This window comes from Melanerpes formicivorus, unplaced genomic scaffold (assembly GCF_026170545.1).
Source record: "Melanerpes formicivorus ecotype bairdi unplaced genomic scaffold, bMelFor1.0.p_v2 SCAF_9, whole genome shotgun sequence".
Lineage (NCBI taxonomy): Eukaryota > Metazoa > Chordata > Aves > Piciformes > Picidae > Melanerpes > Melanerpes formicivorus.
The window spans coordinates 25,436,562-25,462,739 of NW_027142361.1; the positions used below are offsets into that span (position 1 = coordinate 25,436,562).

General features: G+C 46.7%; 1 protein-coding gene across 1 annotated transcript in view; it reads left to right on the forward strand.

Moving 5' to 3' along the window:
* The window catches only part of CFAP61 (cilia and flagella associated protein 61), a gene marked incomplete at its 5' end in the record, with an annotated part of 345,444 nt that overhangs the window by 91,467 nt on the left and 227,799 nt on the right, over positions 1–26,178 (forward strand). Inside the window, 2 exon segments of the mRNA XM_068142941.1 lie at positions 19,224–19,315; positions 20,865–21,040. Coding sequence (XP_067999042.1) covers positions 19,224–19,315; positions 20,865–21,040 — 268 coding nt within the window.

A 26,178-nucleotide genomic window follows, 5' to 3' on the forward strand; every position in this document is an offset into this window, starting at 1 on the left:
TAGAGACTCTATTTACCAAATCCACTGGAATGTGTCGACGTCCATCCTGCCACTGCACTCCCAGAAACTGAATTTCTGTGGTAGGTCCTTTCACCTTGTCTCGCTTGATGGCAAAACCTGCATCCAGAAGAATGTCAATGATTTTGTTACCTTTCTTGAAGACTTCCTCAGCAGTTTTCCCCCAGACGATGATATCATCGATGAACTGGATGTGTTCTGGAGCACCGCCCTTCTCCAGAGCATCGTGGATCACTGCATGACAGATGCTTGAGCTGTGGATCCAGCCCATTGGCAATCTGTTGAAAGTATACTGGATTCCTCTCCAGGTGAAAGCAAACTGAGGCCTGCATTCCTCTGCTATGGGAATAGAGAAAAATGCATTAGCAATGTCTATGGTAGCATACCATTTGGCCTCTTTGGATTCCAGCTCATACTGTAGTTCCATCATGTCTGGTACTGCTGCACTCATAGGTGGTGTTACTTCATTCAGGGCTCGGTAGTCTACTGTCAGACGCCAGTCTCCATTCTGCTTCCGCACAGGCCACACTGGACTGTTAAAAGGTGAATGAGTTTTGCTGACGACTTTCTGACTTTCCAACTGACGAATCAGATTCTGAATGGGCAACAAAGAGTCACGGTTGGTTCTGTATTGTCTGTGATGCACAGTCTGAGAAGCAACCGGCAATTTAATGTCCTGTATCTTATGTTGTCCCACAACTGCAGATTCATCAGAAAGTTCAGGTCTGGCAGATAGCTTCAATTTTTGTCCATCAACTTCTATTGAAGCTACTCCAAAAGCCCATTTGTAACCTCTAGGGTCCTTGAAACGCCCTTCTCTCAGAAAATCAATTCCCAAAATACAAGGTGCATCAGGTCCGGTCACAACTGTATGCTTCCTCCATTGTTTACCAGTTAAACTTATATTAACCTCTACCTTAGTTAACTCTTGAGATCCACCAGTGACTCCCAGAATAGTTATAGACTCTGATCCCTGATAATTTGATGGTATTATGGTGCACTGAGCTCCTGTGTCAACCAAGGCCCTGTACTTCCGAAATTGTGAAGTGCCAGGCCACTGGATGTACACATCCCAATAGATTCTGTTATCTCTGTTATCCCTCTCCTCCCCCTGGCGGGAGGCAGGGCACCCCTAGTTATGGGGAACATGCGCACATGTGCATTGCACATAGTTTGCAGGGTTATAACTTTGCATGTTATAACTGGAGCCACTGTTGGAGCCATAAGAGTCGTTCTGGGGAACTGTGGAAGCAACAGCTACCCTTCTGGTATTGCTACCTTGGGTTCTGCCACTTTGCAATTCCCTCAGTCTCCTGAAAAGATTAGAAGTTGGTTGGCCATCCCAGCGGTTCATGTTCTCACCAAACTGATCACGCAGAGTTATCCAAATAGTTCTACGTGATTGTCTTGGTGGTCTGTTTTGGAATGACCTGTTTTGGAATGTCCTGTTTTGGAATGACCTCCTTGGAGGACGTGTATTCCTCACAGATGAGACTTGTACCCACCTGGAGGAAGAATTGAAATTATCCCTTTGTGCCAATTGGGATATGGAATTTCTAAATTCATTTTGCAGATCCTTCATGCAATTCTCAATTTTTCCAGACAAAGTTTCAATGGCTGAAACCAAAGAACCACGTGTCATGCTATCCTCCAGTTGTCTCATTTGATCACTGAATTGGCCAACCGTAGGAGAAGCTCCACCATAACTTCTTGACACAATTCTGCTTGCCAGAATGTTTGCATAATTAGAAGGAGCAAGTTTGATGATCTTTTTAGCAAGACCAATACCCACAGGAATGTCATCAGGATTCAGAGTTTCATGTTCACCATAGAGTAGCTCTCTAAGAGCAAATTCTCTCAAGCGCTTAATTCCCTCATCTATGGTAGTCCAGGGTTTAGGATTCCATGGAAGATCATCTCGGGAAGGGTATCTCAGGGCAACCGCTATTAAAAGGCGTATCCACAGATTAACCTTACCGAGAGCTTCGCCTAGATGTCTATCTATTCCATTGTCCCTCGAGAGAGTTCCTAACTGAGCTGCTGACTTGTCTCCAACTGTTAGAGCTGAAGCACCTGTATCATAACACCTACTAAGCCAAGCTAGAACTGGCTCCTTATCTGCCCTGGTGAAATCTTTACGGACATTTCGCAATTCCTCCCGTGGTGACGAACAGTCTGTAATATCATCTTCATCTTCATCTCCCTGAATTCTTTGCCCGTAAAATCCTGCTGTCATTCTCCTAAGGATCTCTTTAAGCTGAGAACCACCTTTGCCAGCTGCTTTCCTAGCTTCATCTCTATCCTGCTTTGATCTCACTAGGTTAGCTAGATCTTTAAAACAAACCTTCTCTTCCTCCTGAGCAGGATCTTTTAGAGTAGAGGGCCCCTCACCAGGATCAGTCTCCACCTCTTCTTCTCCATCTTGGGCCTTTCCACTTCTAGTCTTTAAAGGAGCCATCTTGACTGGAGCTGTGTTTGAATTTACAGCCACCTTAATGGAAGCTGACAGGTCCTGAGATAAATCAGCTGCTGGGACAGTGACTTCCGGTCCCACTGAGGGAGTGGACGGAAGTGACGTTGCTCCATTAATGGCCGACGGAGAAGAAGAAGAAGGAGAAGGAGTGGGAGAAGGAGTAGGCGCCATGTTGATACCAGCCGATGTCCTTGGCTGCTTGCCAGAATCAGCAAAGTCATTTAGGGCTGCCTTACCAATTAACTTTTTAGCCTTCTTTTTGACTGACACGGGTTCTCCACAGTCCTCGTCACTAGATGACTCTGGGACTGACCGAGAGCCACGGCGTTTTCTTTTTGATCTAGTTTTAATAACAAAACAAGCTCTGGACACCTTTTTCTCTCGCCACAAGGAATACAGAGAAAACACATTAGTTATCACCAGCAGCAGAATTATACACATCACATAAATCACCTTTGGATCCCAGGCATCACCTAAAGTTACTGTCTCCTCAGGTGGAATCTTAAAACCCTTTATCTCAATTGGGAGAGTGGTGGAGGTAACATTCCTGTATCTCACTGGCCATAATAAATTAATACATTTTCCATACCATAATTTAACTCTATACATAACCCACATATAAATTGTCTGCACCAAATGTTTACCCAGGTAATCCAAAATCAAACCCAAGCAATACCTGTAAACCAGAGCCCCAAAAATTGAAAAGAACAATCGCTCCACAAACCACAATACCTTCATGTTTGCTAATTCAGCTAGAAAACACTAAATCAATCAAATAACAAATTAAACTAATTATCTGCCGCACGTTGGGTACGCCAATAAAAAAAATGTCGTGGGATGGAAGGGGTAAGGCCAAGAAGCCTCCTCCCTTCCCCCTTTGTAAAGTAAAAGGGAAAAAAAAATTGAAGGGAAAGGAAAAAAAAAACTCGCAAGCTGAATTAGCAAAGCAATGGAGCTATATTTACAAAGCGATGTAGGGTTTGCAGGGAGATATTTACAAATTTACAATATCTACAATATATACAAAGATATACAACAGAGTAACACAGAAATGAGAGTAAACCCCTCGGCAGAGGGGTCCCCCACCTCCTCTTTCCCCTCTTTCCCCCCTTTCCCTAGAATGGGATAGAAAGAGAAAGAAAAGAAAGGGAAAAAAAAATGTTAGAAGCAGTTTGTGTTAATTGGAAAGGAGTTAGTATACAGGCCTGTTATCTGGTTTTCAAGGCCGAGGCGTTGGCAGAAAGCCCAGCACAGGCAAAGCTGCTGCACGAAGCAAAAACGGAAGCAAGACTGAAAATAAAATGCCGGACTGCCCAAGATATCTTTCCTACACTCCCAGTTCAGAGGGTGCTTCCTCCCACTTTACCAATGAAATAGTTTAGACTATTCCTTCCGTTTACCAACTTCCGTCCACCATATTCCCTTTCTTAAGGGGGCAACGTCAACCGGCCACAGAATGGTTTGAAGCTGAGGGTGAGGAGTTTTAGGCTGGATCTTAGAAATAAGCTCTTCAGTATGAGGGTGGTGAGACACTGGAATATGTTGTCCAGGGAGATTGTGGATGCTTTCTCACTGGAGGTGTTCAAGACCAGGTTGGATGAAGCCTTGAGCAGCTGAGTCTAGTTGAGAGGCGTTCCTGCCCATGGCAGGGATATTGGAGCAGATGATCTCTCAGGTCCCTTCCAACCTGAGCCATTCTATGACAGATTCAAGAGGCATTCATTTCTAGCTTCTGAGTAGGTTCTTCAAAAGATTGGTAGAGGATATAGGTTCAGTGGTGAGAGAAAAGCAATTAATGTCTCCTTTTTGGAGATGGTTGCCTGGGTTGGTTTTTTTTTAATCTCTGACTCAGAAATGATGGTTGGGTGTGGCGGGTGCTCTATACTTGGTATGGGATAGCTTTCCAAAACTTGAAGCCTGGGGTTAAGCATCAGATGTATTTTTCTACCAGTTAGCTACAGTTGTATGGTAATTGAAGACTTCATTTGAAATCTGCTTCTAATGCCACAAAGTTGATCAGAGGGTGTGGTGGTTTAGGCTGGGTGCTGGCCCGGATGCCACTGCACAGAACACACCTGGGAGGTCCCTACGGGTGGGCCCAGCCCAGGGGGGTGGTCACAGGCAGGTATTCAATCCCATAATGCCCTACTCCCCTATAAAATGCCCATGCGGGGTCTCCACTTCCTCTTTCATCCCCAGCTGCTGCCTAGGTAAAATGGCGTGAGCCGCCTCCTTTGGGCCTGCCCAGGCCCAAGGCTGGGTTGGGGGGGAGGAAAGAGCCCTGGGGGGGGGTTGGGTGTACCCCCAGGTGGGGATGGGACGTTCTTGGGTATGTTCTGGGATCTCTCTCTTTGTCACGGTGCTTGTGGTTCTCTGTAAAGCTTTCATTGGTGTTTGTTTTTTTAAATTGTTTTCCTATTTAAACTTTCCATCACTTTTGCAACCCCTTTGTCTGAGTCGTTGTTTCTGCCCTGTGGTGGGGAGGGGGTTTGCCCCAAACCATTACAGAGGGCTGGAGCACCTCTCCTATGAAAACAGGCTGAAAGAATTTGGGCTGTTCAGCCTGGAGAAGAGAAGGTTCCAAGGAGACCTTATAAGCACATTTAAATACCTGAAGGGGACACACAGAAAGGTTGTGGAGGGACTGTTTAGAAGAGCTTGTAGTGATAGGATGAGGGGCAATGGTTTGAAAGTAGAGCAGGGGAGATTTAGGTTGGACATCAGGAGGAAGTTCTTCACAATGAGAGTGATGAAATACTGAAACAGGTTGCCCAGGGATGTGGTTGAGGCTTTGTTCCTGGAGACCTTCAGGATCAGCCTTGATGTGTCCCTGGGCAGCCTGATGTAGTTGGAGGTGTCCCTGCTGCCTGCAGGGGTGGTTGGACAAGATGAGCTTTGGGAGTCCCTGTGACCGTTTGAGGCTGTGCCTTTAAGAAAGGGAATATGGTGGACGGAAGCTGGTAAACGGAAAGGGTAATCTAAACTAATTTCATTGGTGAAGTGGGAGGAAGCACCTTCTGAACTGGGAGTGCAGGAGGACTATCCTGGGCACTCCGGCACCCTATCTTCAGTCTTGCTTCCGCCTCTTCTTTGGGTAGCAGCTCTCTCTCTGCTGGGCTTTCTGCCAAGACTTCGGCCTTGAAAACGATAAGATAGAAGGCCTGTATTGACTCCTTTCCAATTAACACAAAACTGCTTTTAACTTCTTTCTTTCTTCTTTCTCCCTTTTTCTGACCTACTCTGGGGAAAGGGGGGGGAGAGGGGAGAGCGGAGGTAGGGAACCCCCTCTGCCGAGGGGGGTTACTCTCATTTCTGTGTTACTCTGTTGTATATCTTTGTATATATTGTAAATATTGTAAATTTGTATATATTCCCCTGCATACCCTACATTGCTTTGTAAATATAAAGCTCCTCTGCTTTGCTAATTCAGCTTGTGAGTTTTTTTTTCCCTTTCCCTTCAATTTTCTTTCCCTTTACCTTACAAGGGGGAAGGGAGGAGGCTTCTTGGCCTTACGCTTCCAACCCACCACATTTTTTTTATGGGCGTACCCAACGTGCGGCAGATAATTAGTTTAATTTATTACTTGATTGATTTAGTGTTTTCCAGCTGAATTAGCAAATATGAAGGTATTGTGGTTTGTGGAGAGATTATTCTTTTCAATTTTTGGGGCTCTGGTTTACAGATATTGTTTGGGTTTGATTTTGGATTACCTGGGTAAACATTTGGTGCAGACAATTTATATGTGGGTTATGTATAGAGTTAAATTATGGTATGGAAAATGTATTAATTTATTATGGCCAGTGAGATACAGGAATGTTACCTCCACCACTCTCCCAATTGAGATAAAGGGTTTTAAGATTCCGCCTGAGGAGAGAGTAACTTTAAGTGATGCCTGGGATCCAAAGGTGATTTATGTGATGTGTATAAATCTGTTGCTGGTGATGGTAATTGCATACTTACTGTTCTCTCTGCGGCGAGAGAGAAAGATATCCAGAGCTTGTTTTGTTATTAAAACTAGACCAAAAACAAAACGCCGTGGCTCTCGATCAGTCCCAGAGTCATCTAGTGATGAGGAATGTGCAGAATCTCTGTCAGTTAAAAAGAAGGCTAAAAAGTTAATTGGTAAAGCAGCTCTAAATGACTTTGCTGATTCTGGCATCAGCCAAGGGCATCGGCTGGTATCAACATAGCGCCTACTCCTTCTCCCACTCCTTCTCCTTCTTCTTTTTGTCCGTCGGCCATTAACGGAGCAACGTCACTTCCGCCCACTCCCTCGGTGGGACCGGAAGTCACTGCCCCAGCAGCTGATTTATCTCAGGACTTGTCAGCTTCTATTAAGGTGGCTGTAAATTCAAACACAGCTCCAGTTAAGGTGGCTACTTTAAAGACTAGAAGTGGAAAGGCCAAAGATGGAGAAGAAGAGGTGGAGACTGATCCTGGTGAGGGGCCCTCTACTCTAAAAGATCCTGCTCAGGAGGAAGAGAAGGTTTGTTTTAAAGATCTAGCTAACCTAGTGAGATCAAAGCAGGATACAGATGAAGTTAGGAAAGCAGCTGGCAAAGGTGGTTCTCAGCTTAAAGAGACCCTTAGGAGAATGACAACAGGATTATATGGACAAAGAATTCAGGGAGACGAGGAACAAGATGATATTTCAGAATGCTCGTCACCACGGGAGGAATTGCGAAATGTCCGTAAAGATTTCACCAGGGCAGATAAGGAGCCAGTTCTAGCTTGGCTTAGTAGGTGTTATGATACAGGTGCTTCAGCTCTAACAGTTGGAGACAAGTCAGCAGCTCAGTTAGGAACTCTCTCAAGGGATAATGGAATAGACAGACATCTAGGAAGGGCGCTCGGTAAGGTTAATCTGTGGATACGCCTTTTAATGGCGGTTGCCCCAAGATATCCTTCCCGAGATGATCTTCCATGGAATCCTAAACCCTGGACTACCATAGATGAGGGAATTAAGCGCTTGAGAGAATTTGCTCTTAGAGAGCTACTCTATGGTGAACATGAAACTCTGAATCCTGATCACATTCCTGTGGGTATTGGTCTTGCTAAAAAGATCATCAAACTTGAATCCTTCTAATTATGCAAATATTCTGGTGAGCAGAATTGTGTCAAGAAGTTATGGTGGAGCTTCTCCCACGGTTGGCCAATTCAGTGATCAAATGAGACAATTGGAGGATAGCATGACACGTGGTTCTTTGGTTTCGGCCATTAAGACGATGTCTGGTGATATTCAGAATTGCATAAGAGAGTTAAAAGATTCCATATACCAATTGGCACAGAAGGATAATTTCAATTCTTCCTCCAGGTGGGTACAAGTTTCATCTGTGAGGAACACATGTCCTCCAAGGAGGTCATTCCAGAACAGGTCATTCCAAAACAGGTCGTTCCAAAATAGACCGCCAAGGCAATCACGTAGAACTATTTGGATAACTCTGCGTGATCAGTTTGGTGAGAACATGAACCGCTGGGATGGCCAACCAACTTCTAATCTTTTCAGGAGACTGAGGGAATTGCAAAGTGGCAGAACCCGAGGTAGCAATACCAGAAGGGTAGCTGTTCCTTCCACAGTTCCCCAGAACAACTCTTATGGCTCCAACAGTGGCTCCAGTTACAACATGCAAAGTTATAACTCTGCAAACTATGTGCAATGCACATGTACGCATGTTCCCCACAACTAGGGGTGCCCTGCCTCCCGCCAGGGGGAGGAGAGGGATAACAGAGATAATAGAATCTATTGGGATGTGTACATCCAGTGGCCTGGCACTTCACAATTTAGGAAGTACAGGGCCTTGGTTGACACAGGAGCTCAGTGCACCATAATACCATCAAATTATCAAGGATCAGAGTCCATAACTATTTTGGGAGTCACTGGTGGATCTCAAGAGTTAAGTAAGGTAGAGGTTAATATAAGTTTAACTGGTAAACAATGGAGGAAGCATACAGTTGTGACCGGACCTGACGCACCTTGTATTTTGGGAATTGATTTTCTGAGAGAAGGGCGTTTCAAAGACCCCAGAGGTCGCAAATGGGCTTTTGGAGTAGCTTCAATAGAAATTGATGGACTAAAATTGAAGCTGTCTGCTAGACCTGAACTTTCTGATGAATCTGCAGTTGTGGGACAACATAAGATACAGGACATTAAATTGCCGGTTGCTTCTCAGACTGTGCATCACAGACAATACAGAACCAACCGTGACTCTTTGTTGCCCATCCAGAATCTGATTTGTCAGTTGCAGAGTCAGAAAGTCGTCAGCAAAACTCATTCACCTTTCAACAGTCCAGTGTGGCTGGTGCGAAAGCAGAACGGAGACTGGCGTCTGACAGTAGACTACCGAGCCCTAAATGAAGTGACACCACCTATGAGTGCAGCAGTGTCAGACATGATGGAAATCCAGTATGAGCTGGAATCCAAAGAGGCCAAATGGTATGCTACCATAGACATTGCTAATGCCTTTTTCTCTATTCCCATAGCAGAGGAATGCAGGCCTCAGTTTGCTTTCACCTGGAGAGGAATCCAGTACACTTTCAACAGACTGCCAATGGGCTGGATCCACAGCTCAAGCATCTGTCATGCAGAGATCCACGATGCTCTGGAGAAAGGAGGTGCTCCAGAACACATCCAGTTCATCGATGACATCATCGTCTGGGGTAAAACTGCTGAGGAAGTCTTCGAGAAAGGTAACAAAATCATTGACATTCTTCTGAATGCAGGTTTTGCCATCAAGCGAGACAAGGTGAAAGGACCTACCACAGAAATTCAATTTCTGGGAGTGCGGTGGCAAGATGGACGCCGACACATTCCAGTGGATGTGGTAAATAGAGTCTCTACCATGGCAAATCCCACCAACAAGCAAGAGACCCTACGTTTCTTGGGGATAGTGGGATTTTGGAGACTGCACATTCCTGGATACAGTCAGATTGTGAAACCTCTGTATGATGTGACTCGAAAGAGAAACCATTTCCACTGGGGACCTGAACAACAAGCAGCCTTTGACCAGATAAAGCAAGAGGTAGTTCAAGCGATGGGTCTGGGACCTGTCCGAGATGGTCCAGACATTAAGAACGTTTTGTACACGGCTGCAAGTGACAATGGTCCAACCTGGTGCTTGTGGCAAAAAGCTCCAGGTGAGACACGTGGACGACCTCTTGGTTTCTGGAGTCGAGGTTACAGAGGTTCAGAGGCTAATTATACTCTAACAGAGAAAGAAATCTTAGCTGCCTATGAAGGAGTAAAAGCATCTTCTGAAGTGATTGGAACTGAATCACAACTTATCTTAGCTCCCAGATTACCAGTTTTTAATTGGATGTTCAAAGGCAAAGGCTCCACACCACATCATGCCACAGACTCAACCTGGTCTAAGTGGATGGCTCTGATAACGCAGGGAGCTCGAATGGGAAATCTTGAAAGACCTGGTCTAGTGGAGGTGATCTCAAGCTGGCCTGAAGGTATCAACTGTGCTAAACCTCCAGAGGAGAAAGTAACTCGTGCTGAGGAAGCTCCTCCTTACAATGACCTTTCTGATGATGAAAAGAAATACGCTTTGTTCACAGACGGTTCCTGTCGTCTTGTTGGAAACAAGCGAAGGTGGAAGTCTGCAGTGTGGAGTCCAATACGCCGAGTTGCAGATGCAAAAGATGGAGAAGGAGAATCCAGTCAGTTCGCAGAGGTAAAAGCTGTCCAGCTAGCTCTCGACGTGGCTGAACGTGAGAGATGGCCAAAGCTTTATCTCTACACCGACTCATGGATGGTAGCCAATGCTCTATGGGGTTGGCTAAAGAACTGGAAGAAGAGTGGTTGGCAGAGAAAAGGAAAACCCATTTGGGCAGCCAACCTGTGGCAGGACATTGCTGACCGAATCGAGAGAATTCCAGTGAAAGTGAGACACATCGATGCTCACATTCCTAAGAGCAAAGCTACTGAGGAACAGCAACACAACCATCAGGCAGATCTAGCTGCAAGAGTTTCTCAAGTAGACATGGACTCTAATCTTGATCTCGACTGGAAACACCGAGGTGAGATAGTCTTAGCTCGGTGGGCTCATGATTCGTCAGGACATCAAGGCAGAGATGCAACATACCAATGGGCTCGTGACAGATCCATAGACATTTCCATGGATGCTATCACACAAGTCATCCATGACTGTGACATTTGTGCTGCTATTAAGCAGGCAAAACGACTTAAGCCCTTGTGGTATGGTGACAGATGGTCCAAGTGCAAGTATGGTGAAGCTTGGCAGATTGACTACATCACTCTACCACGTTCTCGTTCTGGTAAGCAATACGTGCTTACTATGGTAGAGGCAAACACTGGATGGTTGGAAACTTATCCAGTTCCACATGCAACTGCACGCAACACCATTCTCGGTCTGGAGAGACAGATCCTGTGGAGACACGGAACTCCGGAGAGGATTGAGTCAGACAACAGAACTCATTTCAAGAACAACCTTGTAAAGAGCCGGGCAAAAGAGGATGGTATTGAGTGGATATTCCACATTCCCTACTATGCACCAGCTTCAGGGAAGGTTGAACCCTACAACGATTTGTTGAAGACCACTCTTAAAGCCATGGGGGGTGGATCTTTGAAAAACTGGGAAAAACATTTAGCACAAGCAACCTGGCTGGTAAATAGTAGAGGCTCAGTGAACCGAGCTGGACCTGCACATTCAGATTTGCTTCGGAAATTGGAAGGTGATAGAGTTCCTGTTGTTAGAGAGAAGAATCTATTAGGTAAAACTGTTTGGGTATTTTCACCCTCAGGAGAGGCTAAACCTGTCCGAGGGGTGGTTTCAGCTGAAGGTCCGGGTCACACTTATTGGGTAATGCAGGAGAGTGTTGAAATTCAGTGTATTCCACAAAGAAATTTAACTTTAGCTGAAAGAGGTTAATTTCAAACTGTTGTATAGCTACATCGCGTCCAAAGGAAGAATCAACGAAGAATCTACGGTGCACGAACCCTGAGATCCCTGAGAGTCCTGAGTCAACTAAGAGACCCTGAGATTTCCCTGTTTCCCTTTTCTTCGCTTCGTCAGTTAAGAAAATGAACTGTTTTCCATTTTTCTCACTTTCTGATTTTCTTGGACTTTTGAATCATCTACATCTGAGCATAGCCGGAATGAACTATGAACTTTACTCACGAACTGTAAATATCCTTTTGGATTGGATGGACAGTATGAACGGCCAATGAAATTGTTTAGAAGGGGTGGACTGTGACCGTTTGAGGCTGTGCCTTTAAGAAAGGGAATATGGTGGACGGAAGTTGGTAAACGGAAAGGGTAATCTAAACTAATTTCATTGGTGAAGTGGGAGGAAGCACCTTCTGAACTGGGAGTGCAGGAGGACTATCCTGGGCACTCCGGCACCCTATCTTCAGTCTTGCTTCCGCGTCTTCTTTGGGTAGCAGCTCTCTCTCTGCTGGGCTTTCTGCCAAGACTTCGGCCTTGAAACCGATAAGATAGAAGGCCTGTATTGACTCCTTTCCAATTAACACAAAACTGCTTTTAACTTCTTTCTTTCTTCTTTCTCCCTTTTTCTGACCTACTCTGGGGAAAGGGGGGGGGAGAGGGGAGAACGGAGGTGGGGAACCCCCTCTGCCGAGGGGGGTTACTCTCATTTCTGTGTTACTCTGTTGTATATCTTTGTATATATTGTAAATATATATATTCGTCGGGCAGCTTCCTCAAGACAGCACTCAGACCAGCAACCGCTGGGGACCAGCTGCTGCTCTCCTTTTCGGGCTGCGGGAATCGCCATCGCTGCCGAGTTTTGCCGCGGGGAAGGAGCAGCCGGTCTTTCACGTGGTCAGACTCGTGGTCCCAGTGGCGGGAGCGGCTGAATTTAAAAGGCTCTGCTGCAGCTCGGGGGGTTCACTTCGTCGGGCAGCTTCCTCGAGATAGCACCCAGACCAGCAACCGCCGGGGACCAGCCGCTGCTCTCCTTTTCGGGCTGCGGGAATCGCCATCGCTGCTGAGTTTTGCCGCGGGGAAGGAGCAGCCGCTCTTTCACGTGGTCAGACTCGTGGTCCCAGCGGCGGGAGCGGCTGAATTTAAAAGGCTCTGCTGCGGCTCGGGGAGTTCACTTCGTCAGGCAGCCCGTATTCTCTTGTACGCTCACGCGCCGCCTTTTTTTTTTTTGTTTGTTTTTGTTTTTGTTTTTAAATTGGCAGTAGGTGCTGTGTCCAGGGACAGCCATGGTTGTAACTCGCAGCAAAATCTCCCTAAAAAAATCAGTGTCGACCCAGACCGAGGTAGAACAGAAGCACGTAGCTGTCCAGGTATCTGGCTGTAGAGAATGCTGGAGCCTGGCCCTTGAGACGCAGGGTAGTGGGGGCAACTCTTGTATAAGGTGTGAGCAGGTTGACTATCTGCTTAATATGGTGGCCAGACTGAGGGATAAGTTTGCTAGCCTTAGAAATGTAAGGAAATGTAGGAAAGAGATGAACCAGAGGAGGAAGGAAATGGACCAAAGGAGGAAAGAGGTGAATCAGAATCAGAAGAGGAAAGAGTTGAATCGGAGTAAGCAGGCTCTGCAGGCTCCCCCAGCAGAGGCTGGTTATCCGAAAAGCAGAGGGGAATGGACGCAGGTTACTCTCAAAAGACGCAAAGTTAAACCTCCTTGCCTCCCCTCACCTTCCCCGCTGCTCTTAGAAAACAGATATGGAGCACTGGAAATTGAGGGTGAGGTGGTCCTGATGCCGGAGGACACACCATCTGGGGTTCTCCCTAAGGCTAAGCAGCCTAAGATTAAACAGCCTAAGGCAAAGCAGCCTAAGGTCAAACAGTCTTCTGCTGGCATCAGGACCTGTTCCCTCAATAAAAAGAGGAGGGTAGTTGTTATTGGTGATTCCCTTCTGAGGGGAATGGAGGGCCCTATATGTCGGCCTGACCCATCTCATAGGGAACTCTGTTGTCTGCCAGGAGACGAAGTTAATGATGTTACCAGTAGGCTGCCTAAACTGGTACAGCCCTCTGACTATTACCCCTTACTAGTTATGCAGTTAGGGAATGATGATGTTGCAACCAGAACTCCCAGGGCTATCAAAGATGACTTCAGGGCCCTGGGAGACCTGGTTGAGGGGTCAGGTGCACAAATAATTTTTTCATCAATACCCTTAACTGCAGGAGGGAATACAGTAAGGAACAGGTCAGCAGCTATAGTTAACAAGTGGCTTAGAGGCTGGTGCAGTCAAAAGAATTTTGGGTTTTTTGATATTGGGAAACTTTCCACTGCACCAGGCCAGCTGGCAACAGACAGAGTACATCTGTCCCAGAGAAGGGGAAAGATCACTGTATATGAGAACGGACTGTCCCCCAAAGATGAAAAGATCCTGGGTAGGGAATTGGCGGGTCTCATCGACAGGGCTTTAAACTAGTTTCGAAGGGGGAAGGGGCTGAAAAGAGTCCTCTCAGACAAGAGTCTGGGGGCGACAAGCTAGAGTCAGAGGTGAAACCAGCAGCCCGGCTGAAGTGCATGTACACTAATGCACGAAGCATGGGTAACAAACAGGAGGAGCTGGAAGCCTTGATGCAGCAGGAAAATTATGATATAGTTGCCATCACAGAGACGTGGTGGGATGACTCACACGACTGGAGCGCTGCAATTGACGGTTACAAGCTCTTCAGGAGAGACAGGCGAGGAAGAAGGAGTGGAGGGGTGGCCCTTTACATCAGGAAGGCACTAGATGCCATTGAGATGGAGACTAGGGACGATCGGGTTGAATGCTTGTGGATAAGAATTAGAGGGAAGACCAGCAGGGCAGACACCCTGGTTGGAGTCTGTTATAGACCACCCAACCAGGAGGAAGATGTTGACGAAGCATTCTATAGGCAGCTTAGGGCTGTCTCAAGATCTCTGGACCTTGTTCTCATGGGCGACTTCAACCTGCCTGACATCTGCTGGGAACTCAACACGGCAGAGAGGAGACAGTCTAGAAGGTTTTTAGAATGCATGGAGGACAGCTTCTTATCCCAGGTGCTGCGAGAGCCTACCAGGGGCAAGGCTATGCTTGACCTCCTCTTCACCAACAGGGAAGGACTGGTGGGCGATGTGGTGGTTGGAGGGTGTTTGGGGTCCAGTGACCACGAGATAATTGAATTCTCGGTTTTTGGTCAAGTCAAGAGGGGCGGCAAGAAGACCTCCACTCTGGACTTCCGGAGGGCAGACTTTGGGTTACTCAAGGAACTAATTCAGAGGGTTCCTTGGGATAAAGCCCTTAAAAACAAAGGGGTCCAGGAGAGCTGGACCTACTTCAATGAAGAATTGTTGAAGGCTCAGGACAGGCTGTGCCAATGTGCCAGAAGATGAGCCGCCGGGGCAGACGGCCAGCCTGGATGGTTCATGAACTTTTAATGGAACTGAGGGAAAAAAAGAGGGTGTATCACCTTTGGAAGCGAGGGGAGGCAACCCACAGAATGTTTAAGGATGTTGCTAGGTGTTGTAGGAAGAGAATTAGGTAGGCAAAAGCACACTTGGAGCTTAAACTGGCCTCTACTGTGAAGGACAACAAAAAGTCCTTCTATAAATACATTAATAGTAAGAGGAAGGGGAAGGAAAACCTCCACTCCTTGGTGGATACAGAGGGGAACATTGTAACCAAGGATAAGGAAAAGGCAGAGATACTTAACACCTTCTTTGCCTCAATTTTTACTAGAAGGGCAGAACGTCTTCCTGACAGCTGGCCTGCAGAGCTAGCAGAAGGAGCCAGGGAGCTGCACAGTTTCCCTATGTTCCATGAGGCGGTGGTTGGAACTCTCCTTAGCAGCTTGGATCCCCACAAGTCCATGGGACCAGATGGGATTCATCCTAGGGTGCTGAGAGAGCTGGCAGATGAGCTGGCCAAGCCACTCTCCATAATTTTCCAGCAGTCCTGGCTCACTGGCGAGGTCCCAGAAGACTGGAAGCTGGCCAACGTGGTGCCCATCCATAAGAAGGGCCGGTTGGATGAGCCAGGGAATTACCGGCCTGTCAGCCTGACCTCAGTGCCAGGCAAGATCATGGAACAGGTCATCCTGAGTTCAATAACACAACACTTACAGGATGGCCAAGGGATCAGGCCTAGCCAGCATGGATTTAGGAAGGGCAGGTCCTGCCTGACCAACCTGATCTTCTATGATCAGGTGACCCGCCTGGTGGATGTGGGGAGGCCTGTTGATGTAGTCTACCTGGACCTCAGCAAGGCCTTTGACACCGTCCCACATAGCAAACTGCTGGCCAAGCTGTCAGCCCATGGCTTGGACGGGAGCACACTGCGATGGGTTAGGAACTGGCTGGAGGGCCGAGCCCAGAGAGTGGTGGTGAATGGTGCCACATCCAGCTGGCAGCCAGTCACTAGTGGTGTGCCCCAAGGATCAGTGCTGGGCCCTGTGCTCTTTAACATCTTTATTGATGATCTGGATGAGGGCATTGAGTCCATCATCAGTAAATTTGCTGACGACACCAAGCTGGGGGCAAGGGTTGATCTGCTGGAGGGTAGAGAGGCTTTGCAGAGAGACCTCGACAGGCTGGACAGATGGGCAGAATCCAACGGCATGAAATTTAACACATCCAAATGCCGGGTTCTGCACATTGGCCACAACAACCCCATGCAGTGCTACAGGCTGGGGTCAGAGTGGCTAGAGAGCAGCCAGGCAGAGAGGGACCTGGGGGTGCTGGTTGATGGTAGGATGAACATGAGCCTGCAGTGTGCCCAGGCAGCCAAGAAGGCCAATGGCATCCTGGCCTGCATCAAGAACAGTGTGGCCAGCAGGAGCAGGGAGGTCATTCTGCCCCTGTACACTGCACTGGTTAGGCCACACCTCGAGTACTGTGTCCAGTTCTGGGCCCCTCAGTTTAGGAAGGATGTTGACTTGCTGGAACGAGTCCAGAGAAGAGCAACAAAGTTGGTGAGGGGTTTGGAACACAAGCCCTATGAGGAGAGGCTGAGGGAGCTGGGGTTGCTTAGCCTGGAGAAGAGGAGACTCAGGGGTGACCTTATCACTCTCTACAACTACCTGAAGGGAGGTTGTAGACAGGCTGATGATGGTCTCTTCTCCCAGGCACCCAGTACCAGAACAAGAGGACACAGTCTCAGGCTGCGCCAGGGGAGGTTCAGGTTGGATGTTAGAAAGAAGTTCTATACAGAAAGAGTGATTGCCCATTGGAATGGGTTGCCTGGGGAGGTGGTGGAGTCGCCGTCGTTGAGGGTGTTCAGAAGGAGACTTGATGGGGTGCTTGGTGCCATGGGTTAGCTGTTTGGGTGGGTTGGATTGGTTGATGGGTTGGACACGATGATCTTGAAGGTCTCTTCCAACCTGGTTTGGTTTATTCTAATATTCTAATATTGTAAATTTGTATATATTCCCCTTCATACCCTACATTGCTTTGTAAATATAAAGCTCCTCTGCTTTGCTAATTCAGCTTGTGAGTTTTTTTTCCCCTTTCCCTTCAATTTTCTTTCCCTTTACCTTACAAGGGGGAAGGGAGAAGGCTTCTTGGCCTTACCCTTCCAACCCACTACAGTCCCTTCCAACCTGATGCAACCTGTGAATCTGTGTGAATCGTTCTGTCACTAAGCAGCTGGTTAACTGTCATGTTGTCCCACTGTTTTGTGTCATCTTACTTCCTTTAAGTCCAGCTTCTGCTCTTTCCTTACTGTTTGGCAATGCAGCCACGTTTGACACTAGTGATGGTGGAGCCATTAAAGGATTTCCTTGTTGTACAAAGTCAGAAACAACATATCCATATTTACATGACAACAGGAGACTTGTATTAATTAACTCCTGACACCTGCAAGGCTGTTTATAATGAGAAATGTGACTGGGTTAATCAAGGCAACATTTGATCATTTCTGTGAAGTCTGACATCTGTGATACCCCTGGAGAAACCATGTTTTCTAACCCCTCTGTTTCTTCTTGCCCTGCATATTGCCTCTGCATTCTTCTCTACTCACAGAGAAAGAGATTTTCAGATAACAGATGTATTAAAATACTTTTGGCTAAATTATTTTAAACCTTGGAGGTGTTTTTCTTTTTAGAAGAGCTCATTACTGGGTGCAGAAATGCTTACATTGGTGAATGTAGCTTAGGGAGGGTTCTCAAGGTGAAGTTCAGAGAAAGGAGTGAATCCTAGAATCATAGAATTGTTAGGGTTGGAAGGGACCTCAAGGATCATCCAGTTCCAACCCCCCTGCCATGGGCAGGGACACCTCACACTATAGCAAGCTGCTCAGAGCCACATCCAGCCTGGCTTTCAAAACCTCCAGGCATGAGGCTTCCACAACCTTCCTGGGCAACCTGTGCCAGTCTCTCACCACCCTCATGGGGAAGAACTTCTTCCTAACATCCAGTCTGAATCTCCCTATTTCTATTTTTGTTCCATTCCCCCTAGTCCTAGCACTCCCTGACATCATAAAAGGTCCCTCCCCAGTTTTCTTGTAGCCCCCCCTTCAGATACTGGAAGTCCACAACAAGGTCTCCTCGGAGCCTTCTCTTTTCCAGACTGAAGAGCCCCAACTCCTTGTCACAGAATCACAGAAACATTCAGTCTGGAAAAGACCCTCATGATCACCAAGTCCATCCCAGAACCCTACTCTACAAGGTTCACTCCTAAACAATATCCCCAAGCACCACATCCAAACCACCTTTAAATACATCCAGGGTTGGTGACTTCTCCACCTCCCTGGGTAGCACATTCCAATCCCTGACCACTCTTCTTGTGAATTTTTTTTTCCTGCTGTCCAGTCTAAACCTCTACCCAGTTGCAGATTGAGGCCATTCCCTCTTGTTCTACCCACTAATTACCTGTGAGAAGAGACCAGCACTGAACCTCTCCACAATGTCCTTTCACATGGCTGTAGACAGCATTGAGGTCTCCCTGGGTTTTCTGAAGTTATTTTGTCCTCCTTCTGGAGCACAGAAGCTTTGACTTTGTTACTGGGTGGCCTGCCCTGATGTGTTTTTCTGCAGCTGCAATACCTACACCTCAAGAGTTTATTAGTTACATTTATTTTCAGGCTTTATTTTTAAACATATCTGTAAAAATATGGAGATGACAATTTAAAGAAGACATGTTCAGGGGCTAAAAATACAGCAGCTGACACTTTGCTTTAGTCATTTTGGTGGTATTCAGAGTAATATGTAGGCTTTATGAGTATTTCAACATTTCTTTCTTTAGAGACACACTGATGAAGAAGAAAAGAAGTTGTTCAGAGAGCTAGTTAGGTTTAGGACCTGGGAAGGAAAGTTAAATCCCTGTTTCTTGTCCCTCCTGGTGCCAATAAGTAAGGGGTTTGACTTGATTAGGATTTATTTTGAATTTCAGTTCTGTTCAGGGAACTAATCTGAGAATCACGAGCCCTTGATCATCCTTGAGGTTATCAGAACACAAATTAACATGAGGCACAGGGTTTGAGACACCAGTCAACACACTAATGACTCATTCTACTCTCTTCAGATAGGTACAAATTTATTGCATGCAATACACAAGTCAGGAATTGCTTCCAAACTGTGTCTTGTTCAGTTCTTATTTTACAACTAATTATCTGACTTCTTTTGGTTTTGCCTTGAAATCAAATAGTCTAATTAAGTTCTTAGCCAAATAACTGTAGGAGGGTCCATTTTAGCTGTGGTTGCTAAAAATAAATCAGCCTTGCAACAGAGGTAGTCTGGCACACACGGGTTATTGCTGTGACTCTGAGGGTTAAGCTCCTGATTTTAAACCTGATCAGTTTATTCTTTTTTTATTACTCAGATGAAGATTTAAGCAGGCAAACAAGTCAAGAAACAGAGTCTGTTTCATCTATAAATGCTGAAGCTATTCAGGACCAGGATGCAGTTGTGCAGGTAGCACCACTGTATGGAGCAATGCTGATGACATTAAAAGAAATCAGAAAGAAAAGGTGGAGGCTGCTAGGACAAGAAATGCTTCTTATTCTCACTTCTGCACTGCCCTCTGCCCAGGCCCACATTGCTACTTACCTACTGCATGTGGATCAGAAGCTGCTCTAGATTCTGGATGGAGGTGGGTTTTAATGGGATGAGTTCTCCCCTCCAGTTCCACCCAAACAGCCAGCCAGCATGGGGTAGGAATAAAGTGGCCCTGAGAGAAGGATGAGGACCATATTTGTGCAGGCCTGCTGCTGAGTAAAGGCTTGTGGGAGCACAGCTTCTGAGTGGGCTCCTCTGCAGATGTGGAGAGAGCATTCCTGTATCACAGGGCAAGAATTCTCATACTCTGAACATCTGCAAGTTCTGAGACTGTGGAACTGAGGAACTGAGCTAAAAATTTGGCTGACAGAAAGCAACCAAAGCTGAGAAGGAGCAATATAGCTTCATTTGCCCCTGTCATTTGCAGAAGTTAAAGGGCACATGTTCTGTCTATGCCTCTTCTGTTGTGTGAAGCTCAGCTTGATAAAAGACCACTACTATGAAATGTCTTGGGGCAGCATAAATCAGCAGGACCTTTATCCTGAGAAACTTTATATGGTTGCATCTGTATTTTAGTCTCTCAGCAATGTGTCAAAGCTGCTCTGCTTTTCTTCTCATTGCTGTTCATTTCCATTTGCACAATAGCCTCATTTTCTTCAGCAACATGTTTGTAGCCTACACATATTTTCATGTGGAAACAAACATTTTCTTATCAGTTGTTTTAAACATTTCTGAAAGGTGGATATTCTGTTGCCTCACAAAGTGACTGCAATGTTAACTAGGTGGTGAATGTACTGCTCTTCAGCACCAGTGTGTATCTTTTTAAAGGTTGCTTTTAGCCAGTATTTCAGAAACACATAGATACCACAGTAAAGATCAGAAACAGATAGATACCACAGTATCTTTATACCTCCTTGAACTTCTGTGTTTGTGAAAATGTGACGAGCATCACAGAACACTAGGTTGGAAGTGACCCGAAGGATCTTTCTAGGTGATTCTGCAGTTGAAATGAGATGGCCCAGCACCTTGGCAAGCTGAGTCTTAAAACTAGATTAATGGAGGAGAATCCACAGCTTCCCTTGGGAGATGATTCCAATGTCTGACTGTTCTCATGGGGAAACATTTTCTTCTGGATTCCAATGGGAATCTCCCCAGCAGTAACTTGCCCCCATCACCCCTTGTCTTTTCTCTGAGACTCATTATAAAAGGGAGTCTCCATTGTCCTGGCAGCCACCCTTTATGGACTGGTCCATGGTAATAAGATCTCCCATAAGCCTTCTCTTCTTAAGACTGAACAAACTCAATTCTCTCAGCCTTTTCTCATGGCAGAGCTTCCAGTCTCCTGATCATTCTTGTACATCCCTCTGTGTGTGCTTGGAATGCCACAAGATAGGAATGATGCAAGTAAAAATTGTATCTATTTTCTGAAATGCTGCAGCTGCTCCACTGTCTGTTGTTACTGCAGAAGGATGGAGCCATTACCCCTTCCCATGCTGACCTGCTGGTAGATGATGTCAAAGATCTCAAAGCCTCTGCCACATTTCTTGAGACCAAAGAACAAGGCGCTTTTCATCCAGTCTACAGAGGAGCTTCAAATGCTTTCTGCATCCAACAGATTTGCATTGATGCGAAGCATGAAACTAAATAAGGATGGATAAATAGTTGCAACCAGAACTCCCAGGGCTATCAAAAATTACTTCAGGGCCCTGGGAGATCTGGTTGAGGGGTCAGGTGCACAAATAATTTTTTCATCAATACCCTTAACTGCAGGAGGGAATACAGTAAGGAACAGGTCAGCAGCTATAGTTAACAAGTGGCTTAGAGGCTGGTGCAGTCAAAAGAATTTTGGGTTTTTCGATCTTGAAAAACTTTCCACTGCACCAGGTCAGCTGGCAACAGATAGAGTACATCTGTCCCAGAGAAGGGGAAAGGTCACAGTATATGAGAACGGCCTGTCCCCCAAAGGTAAAAAGATCCTGGGAAGGGAATTGGCAGGTCTCATCGACAGGGCTTTAAACTAGTTTCGAAGGGGGAAGGGGCTGAAACTAGTCCCCTCAGGCAAGAGTCTGGGGGCGATAAGCTAGAGTCGGAGGTGAAACCAGCAGCCCAGCTGAAGTGCATGTACACTAATGCACGAAGCATGGGTAACAAACAAGAGGAGCTGGAAGCCTTGTTGCAGCAGGAAAGTTATGATGTAGTTCCCATCACAGAGACGTGGTGGGATGACTCACATGACTGGAGCACTGCAATTGACGGTTACAGGCTCTTCAGGAGAGACAGGCAAGGAAGAAGGGGTGGAGGGGTGGCCCTGTACATCAGGGAGGCACTAGATGCCATTGAGATGGAGATTATGGACGATCGGGTTGAATGCTTGTGGGTAAGAATTAGAGGGAAGACCAGCAGGGCAGACACCCTGGTTGGAGTCTGTTATAGACCACCCAACCAGGAGGAAGATGTTAAGTCATTCTATAGGCAGCTTAAGGCTGTCTCAAGATCTCCGGGCCTTGTTCTCATGGGTGACTTCAACCTGCCTGACATCTGCTGGGATCTCAACACAGCAGAGAGGAGACAGTCTTAGAATGCATGGAGGACAGCTTCTTATCCCAGGTGCTGCGAGAGCCTACCAGGGGCAAGGCTATGCTTGACCTCCTCTTCACCAATAGGGAAGGGTTGGTGGGTGATGTGGTGGTTGGAGGGTGTTTAGGGGCCAGTGACCACAAGATAATTGAATTTTCGGGTTTTGGTCAAGCTAAGAGGGGTAGCACGACCTCCACTCTGGACTTCCGGAGGGCAGACTTCAGGTTACTCAAGGAACTAATTCAGAGGGTTCCTTGGGATACAGCCCTTAATAATAAAGGAGTCCAGGAGGGCTGGACCTACTTCAAGGAAGAATTGTTGAAGGCTCAGGGACAGGCTGTGCCAATGTGCCGGAAGATGAGCCGCCGGGGCAGACGGCCACCCTGGATGGTTAATGAACTTTTAATAGAACTAAGGGAAAAAAAGAGGGTGTATCACCATTGGAAGAAAGGTGAGGCAGCCCACGAAATGTTTAATGATGTTGCCAAATCATGTAGGAAGAAAATTAGGGAGGCAAATGCACATTTGGAGGTTAAACTGGCCTCTACTGTGAAGGACAACAAAAAGTCCTTCTATAAATACATTAATAGCAAGAGGAAGGGCAAGGACAACATCCACTCCTTGGTTGACATGGAGGGAAATGTTGTATCAAAGGATGAGGAAAAGGCAGAGATACTTAACACCTTCTTTGCCTCAATTTTTACTAGCAGGACAGAATGTCTTCCAGACAGCTGGCCTGCAGAGCTGGCAGAAGGAGTCAGGGAGCTGCACAGTTTCCCTATGTTCCGTGAGGAGGTGGTTGGAACTCTCCTCAGCAGCTTGGATCCCCACAAGTCCATGGGACCAGATGGGATCCATCCTAGGGTGCTGAGAGAGCTGTCAGAGGAGCTGGCCAAGCCACTCTCCATCATTTTTCAGCAGTCCTGGCTCACTGGAGATGTCCCAGAAGACTGGAAGCTGGCCAACGTGGTGCCCATCCATAAGAAGGGCCGGTTGGATGAGCCAGGGAATTATAGGCCTGTCAGCCTGACCTCAGTGCCAGGCAAGATCATGGAACAGGTCATCCTGAGTGCAATCACACAGCACTTAGAGGATGGCCAAGGAATCAGGCCCAGTCATCATGGATTTAGGAAGGGCAGGTCCTGCCTGACCAACCTGATCTCCTTCTATGATCAGGTGACCCGCCCGGTGGATGTGGGAAGGCCTGTGGATGTAGTCTACCGGGACCTCAGCAAGGCGTTTGACACCGTCCCCCATGGCAAACTCCTGGCCAAGCTGTCAGCCCTTGGCTTGGATGGGAGGACACTGCGATGGGTTAGGAACTGGCTGGAGGGCCGAGCTCAGAGAGTGGTGGTGAATGGTGCCACATCCAGCTGGCAGCCAGTCACCAGTGGTGTGCCCCAAGGATCAGTGCTGGGCCCCATGCTCTGTAACATCTTTATTGATGATCTGGATGAGGGCATTGAGTCCATCATCAGTAAATTTGCTGATGACACCCAGCTGGGGCAGGAGTTGATCTGCTGGAGGGTAGAGAGGCTCTGCAGAGGGACCTCGACAGGCTGGACAGATGGGCATGCAACGGCATGAGATTTAACACATCCAAGTGCTGGGTTCTGCACATTGGCCACAACAACCCCATGCAGTGCTACAGGCTAGGGTCAGAGTGGCTGGAGAGCAGCCAGGCAGAGAGGGACCTGGGGGTACTGGTCGATGGCAGGCTGAACATGAGCCTGCAGTGTGCCCAGGCAGCCAAGAGGGCCAATGGCATCCTGGCCTGCATCAGGAACAGTATGGCCAGCAGGAGCAGGGAGGTCCTTCTGCCCCTGTACACTGCACTGGTTAGGCCACACCTCGAGTACTGTGTCCAGTTCTGGGCCCCTCAGTTTAGGAAGGATGTTGACTTGCTGGAACGAGTCCAGAAAAGGGCAACGAAGTTGGTGAGGGGTTTGGAACACAAGCCCTATGAGGAAAGACTGAGGGAGATGGGATTGCTCAGCCTGGAGAAGAGGAGACTCAGGGGTGACCTTATCACTCTCTACAACTACCTGAAGGGAGGTTGTAGACAGGCGGATGATGGTCTCTTCTCCCAGGCAGACAGTACCAGAACAAGAGGACACAGTCTCAGGCTGCACCAGGGGAGGTTCAGGTTGGATGTTAGGAAGAAGTTCTATACAGAAAGAGTGATTGCCCATTGGAATGGGCTGCCCAAGGAGGTGGTGGAGTCAACGTCATTGGAGGTGTTCAGGAGGAGACTTGATGTGGTGCTTGGTGCCATGGGTTAGTTGTTTAGGTGGGTTGGATTGGTTGATGGGTTGGACGTGATGATCTTGAAGGTCTCTTCCAACCTGGTTTGGTTTATTCTATTCTAAAAGTTTATTCTATTCTATAATTGTTCCTGCATTACCAATCTTAATAAGTTTTCTGTGTTGTTTTCAGGGCAAATCTGAAAATGATAGCATCAACTGCAGTTAGGTTGTACTTTTCATGACTTCTTGGTTTGATTTGATTTCCATTTCTTTAACCATCACTAATAACTTACTCAAAATTTCAACCTCCAGATGCAGACTTCCATCTCTTGTGGGGACAAAAAGCTGAGAATGTATTGCTGTTGGAAAAATGCTAGTTGAAGTTGTGGCAGAAGGCCACTTCTTCCTCTGAAGAAACACTAATTAAGGAGCTGCCTGACTGCAGGAAGAGCTGGACCTTACAATGCTGGCAATCTCATTTCATGGAGCAATAAAATGGTTTTTAACTCTGCAGTTAAATAAGCTCATTTCCAAACACTCAGTCTCCCATCACTGAGAGAATTGATTCACTTTTTTATAATCCACTGCAGCAGGGTGAAGACAGAGGCTTTTTTTTTTTTATCTTAAAAAAAGACGACTGTCGAAGACAGTGTCGAGATGAGTGACTTACTCTGGAATGGCTCCTTTACACTGAAACCGCAACATAAAGCAGTGATCTATACCTGTGTCGGGAAATAATCTCTCTGGAAAACAGCTGAGTTTTCTACTTGCAGCATTCTGCTTTGAATCTGTCACTTTTTTTGCCCCCTTCTGATATTCTGTTCTTCATATGCCCCATTGTTGTGTCTGTTAAAGTTACCTTCACTGTGTTTATCATTCAACAGTCCCATTTATTTATCCCTGGAGACATCTCTCTAACAGTTTGGACTCCAAGATGGATATCAGTGGAGAAGATAGCATTCCTCTCTGAAGAATTTTCCTAAGGTTAACTCATGAAAGATCCTCTTCTTAGAGCTGAGGAATCTGTAGATGTTGGTGTTTTCAAGTATTTCACTTGTGGGCTCCCCTTGCTTGCATTTGCTTGATCCACCTGTTTGTGAAAAACACTAGAAAAGCACATATGTTGAAAGGATGGCATGAGGTAATCCTGACTGTATCCCAGAGTCTTGTCCTGAAGGAGTTTCTGCTGCCCCTGCACAACCTGAATCCAGAAATGGTTGGTTGAAAGCGTAGGTATGATTGCATCGTAGCCCTCAGGGCAAGTTTACAGCTGGGGAATTTGTGCTAGCCAGTCACACTGCTGAATGTTTCCATCTCTTAAATACAGAGCTGTTATGAGGCTTGCTAGTGCTTTAGTGAAGTGCAAAGTTACTGGTTTCTCAGAAGATAGTGATACCTCCTAATGCCCCCTGAAGAATCCCCTACCTCATTTCATAGGTTCATAGAATGGTTTGAGTTGGGAGACCTTGAAGATCATCTAGTTCCAACCCCCCTGCCATGGGCAGGGACACTTCCTACTAGACCAGGTTGCTCAAGGCCTCATCCAGCCTGGCCTTGAACACCTTTGGGGAGGGGACTTTCATGACCTCTGTGGGCTACCTGTTCCAGTGCTTCACCACCCTCATTGTAAAGAATTTCTTCCTATCTGTAGTCTAAATCTGCCTTCCTCAAGTTCCAATCCATTCCCCACTCATCCTATCAGTAGAAGCCCTTGTAAAAAGTCCCTTCTTGGCTTTCTTGTAGCCCCCTTTCATGTACTGGAAAGCCCCCATAAGGTCTCCATGGAGCTTTCTTTTTTCCAGGCTGAACAGCCTCAACTCTTTTAATTCAGTAATATTATTGGTGAAGTAGTTAATGGCAATTTAATTACAGCTTTGGAGGGAATAGAGGGTTTGAGGAATATATTTAGGTAACATCTCTATTCACTTTTTTCAAAAGCCACATTTTGTGTGGTGG